The 4,146-nt window shown below is 42.7% G+C and overlaps 1 protein-coding gene across 2 annotated transcripts; it reads right to left on the reverse strand.

Moving 5' to 3' along the window:
* Nucleotides 1-830: 830 nt before the first annotated feature.
* Nucleotides 831-4,146, reverse strand: CDKN2AIPNL (CDKN2A interacting protein N-terminal like). 2 transcript variants are annotated; one of them, XM_081850445.1, is made up of 4 exons: nucleotides 3,880-4,146; nucleotides 2,421-2,520; nucleotides 2,006-2,059; nucleotides 831-1,033 (listed from the first exon to the last, which is right to left on the reverse strand). In XM_081850445.1, the coding sequence occupies exons 1-3, from the start codon at nucleotides 4,077-4,079 to the stop codon at nucleotides 2,048-2,050; spliced, it is 312 nt and encodes a 103-aa protein (XP_081706571.1). In that variant the 5' UTR covers nucleotides 4,080-4,146; the 3' UTR covers nucleotides 831-1,033; nucleotides 2,006-2,047. The 2 variants fall into 2 exon arrangements, with proteins under 2 accessions (XP_081706571.1, XP_081706572.1); XM_081850446.1 differs by lacking the exon at nucleotides 2,006-2,059 and having other exon boundaries at nucleotides 3,880-4,145.

Consider the following 4,146-nt stretch of genomic DNA (forward strand, 5'->3'; position numbering starts at 1 on the left):
CTACATCAGAGCTTTCCAAAGTGTATGTTGCGACAGATTTGTGTGTCGGCTGCAGCGTGTAGGTGTGTCACACGAATGCTCCCCACACTCCTCGCAGGGCTGGAAAGGAGTTAGTTTGACCTCTGATTTGCTAGTAAAGCTGAATTACTGTGACGCGAAATGATGCATGTCTAAAAAGTGTGTCACCAACATGAAAAGTTTGGAAAGCTCTGCTCTACACTCTATCCCCCCAAGGGTCACAGAAACATTGACAAGTCCCTTGATGACATCCTTTAAAATGCCTAAACCACCTAGGACACAGTAAGCCACTGTTTCGTGCTCAGTATTCTCACGATCCTATGACCATGCTCCTGTGCCACCTTGGCAAGATAACCAAAAAGACACCAACCTTCACCACCTTCCTACTGCTGATGCCATCTGCCAAATTAAGCCTCTGGTGACACCTACTTCCCCATCTAGCCATCTCTCCACCACATAACTGCTGGTCTCCAGTAAGTGAGCAGGCATATTGATCTTGTCAAGAACCTGGGCATGGAGCAGGCACAACTTGTATCCTAGTGCCTACTCTCCCTGCCACCACAAAGCAGAGACAGACAGGCATATTTGCACTTTGGCTGCTCTAGATACAGTATTTGCTTCTCTGCTCTGAGCAGCTGGTCCTTCTCCTCATCTTTAGCAAACCAGTGCACAGAGAAGACACTCTGCTAAACATGTTACATGTTAAGACTCTTGAACCTGGGGGAAGACCTTTGAACCAGGCCCCCATACCAATTTCTGGAAGGGCTTTTCTGTGCCGGGTGATCAAAAGGAGAATAAGAGTCTTTAGTACCTTTTAAAATCTGAATCAAGATATACATTTTTTTAATAAAAAAACCCCTATTAAAATCAGTATCCAGTGTAAATATAGCCTTATTTAAAATGCATCTTGGAAGTGATCCTTCTTGCAGTGTCAGGATTGCAGTCTTCCACGTTAAGCCGATGGTGTGGCATAATGAAAGCTTGACATCTCTTCTCTTGGACACTAGTGTTGATTCTAAAAGAAAAAGAAAAGTGTGCAGTAGAGGGCAGTTAAGCCAATCACAATTGCATCTATCTGAAATAATGAAATTATTATTTAAAATGTTTAGTTTAGTCATGCATTAAATAAGGCACCTCAGCAATAAGAAATCCTGCAGCAAGGCGTGATTGTTCTCAAAGTTTGTAATCTATTATGTATCTCCTGCAGGATGAACAAAAGCCGTACTCCCAGTTTACTCACTTGTAAGCGATTCTAAAATAAGTCATTAACAAGTAAATAAGTCCAGACTAATTAATGCAACCATTTTAGCCCTTGGCAGCTGGCCTACCTACCAGATGCTGTGGTACTCCAACACACATCAGCTCCAACCTGCATAGGCCATCAACATCAACACTAGTTACTACTGTATTACAGTTGTGTGAGGCCAGCTGTGGGTGTTAAGTGGCATGTGCACACAACTATGCATAATATAAATAATAAATCTTGCCATGACCTGAGTTGCTGAAGTCAGCACTGGCTTTCCCCTATGGCTACTATATATTAAAATGATTTTAAGGGAGCCCTGGGACACTGCATTATCATATGTTAGCGTTACTAAAACAGATTTTAATGACTTTTTAAATACAACCAAGCAGACAGTCTGATCAGCACATACCTGTCACATTACATAGTTTTGATTCTTTTCCTGACACTTAAGTCACAACAGATCAAACTGGCTTTCACCTCCTCTACCATATGCTTAGCACAATACTATGTATTGTCTACAGGGAGAATTTTCCATAGTATTTTAGTAAGCAGTAGTGCCATGCAATTATCAAAATGCAATTAGGTGCAAAATTTGCTCAAAATTGCACATTTTGTGAATAGTTAAGATTTGATCTAGTGGAATAGAGCTTTGGAAAATAAAGACAACTAGGATTTGGGTAAAGGAAGTCAAAGAACTATTAGGCAAAGGGAAACTAGGGATGTTGGTAGTCTTTAACCTACCTCTAGTTTTTTTCAGCTTTCCCTAAAGCTGCATGCATGTATTCACACTTTTCCCTGCAACCATAAAGACAGAAAATGTTTAATTTATAATGGCACCAGGTTACATAAGTTAACAGCTCTTAATGAAATAAAGTCAAAGGATTCTATCCAGTGGTGGCTTAGCAATGAAATGTGCTGCATGAAAGCAGTTTTTCCAAAGTACTAGAACACTAAGATCAAGAGAGAACTAGGTTACTTTTGGGGAGTTATAATAAAATACTCAAAAACGGATCACAACATTTTCTTTCCAATTGAATTAATTATGTGTATTAAGAGATCCTATTCTGATCCTAACCAGTTTCAGTAATTTCAAAAGTAGGTCCCTTCAGCATTTCAGGTTCCCCACCCCAAGAGTTCCCAAATCATGAATATTCACCTTTTTCATTATCTCATCACGGGTTGTGAAATGTGGTGCATCTTCAACTTCAATTCCCTCAGCCATTTCAGTTACCTTCTCCAAGAGATCTTTGTTGTAGCTGAATAAAAAGAAGAGTAAATGGAATATCTGTCCAATATTTTGCTCTTCCTCTCGGTTCTCAATACTCACAATCCATGTATGATTTTAAAAAAGTTTAGCCCTTGTAATTTTAGCAGCTGAAACTGCAGCATACATTAAAGGTAGAAAAGGCTGAAAGGGTGAGTGAGGAAAACTGGGTTCTTCTATCTAGACCAACTCAGTCGTCTTCTTGGATTTTAATTGCATTGCAAGACCAACCTCCCTTGTGTGCTTCACTTATATATGTAGGAACGGATTCAACAAACAAGTCCTGCCAGTGGAAACCTGTGTGCAAGGGACCTTTACTATCACAACTGAGTTTCCTCCTTCGAACCCCAACCCACAATTGGCTGGTGGTGGTGGGGGTGTCAGGAAAACCGCCAAGAGAGGGCACACTGCTTCATCAGGTAAGCAGAAATGCTTGCGCTGGTCTGAGCAACCTGTTTAGCAGTGCACTGAATTCCTCCCATTATTCCCCCACCAAGCCAAGCAGTTAGGAAGTAAATTTTATTAAGTTTCTCCTAACAACGCCTGGAACAGATTACTGAAGTGTGAAATGTATCTGCTCAGTCTTAATAGGGGAAATATTGTTGCCACTGCGGCTGCAATCTTTACCCTCTCCTTTAAACACAGCAAGATCGAGGCTTGCTGTAACTTCTAAGTACTGTAAACAAAACAAAATAAAAAAATTCCTTCCAGTAGCACCTTAAAGACCAACTGAGTTAGTTCTAGGTATGAGCTTTCGTGTGCATGCACACTTCTTCAGATACACTGAAACAGAAGTCACCGGACCTTTCTATATAGTGAGAAGGTGGGGAGGGGTATTACTCAGAAGGGTGGTGGGAATGGGTGATTGGCAGATAGCTGCGATGAGCCTGTTGACGACTCTTAACGACTGCAATAGGTCTAACAGGAAAAAGCAAGGGGTGAGAAGGTGAAAATCCTAAACAAGTATAGGATACTGCTGCTGCTGCTGCTGCTGCTGCTGCTGCTGCATCGGAGCCTTTCAAAACCTGAGTCACATAATATTTTTATACTGAAAACCTACAATATGGCCACAGAAGCAAGGGGATTTCCACGGACAGAAACAGACACGTTAGCTGCAACTCTCAGCATCAGCAACTGTTAAAAAACTCGCAGGTGGGCAAATATGGAAGGGAACCATGTGTGCGTGCCTGTAAAAGCACGTGGGGTGGATATTGCCCCCCTTTTTTACTATTATTATATAATGTGTTTTGTATATACATTTAATAAGTAAAAAAACCAAGGTAGCGGAAGTTAGATTCTGCCGCCACATGACGCTAGTCCTCTGGAAGGCGGGAGGGAGATGGGGCGGTACCTGCATCCCATGAAGATGTGATTGGCCCAAACCATAGAGAGCGAGAGCAGCTGGTCCACACGGAGCGGAGAGAGCGCCTCCCCATCTCCCGGCGGATAATTGCGCACGATGAAGGCACGCCGCGCCTGCCAGTGCTTGTCGTTTTCCGAGTAGGAGCGGAACTGCTCGGGGAACTCGGCCTCGCAGTCGTCGCTCACCATCCCTCTCCCTCTTCCGTCCTCTACAGCCCGCCAGAAAATAAAAGGGGGGGGGGAGAACTGCGGGGAA

The sequence above is a fragment of the Podarcis erhardii genome (assembly GCF_964252035.2).
Source record: "Podarcis erhardii genome assembly, chromosome: 2".
NCBI classification, from domain to species: Eukaryota; Metazoa; Chordata; class Lepidosauria; order Squamata; family Lacertidae; genus Podarcis; species Podarcis erhardii.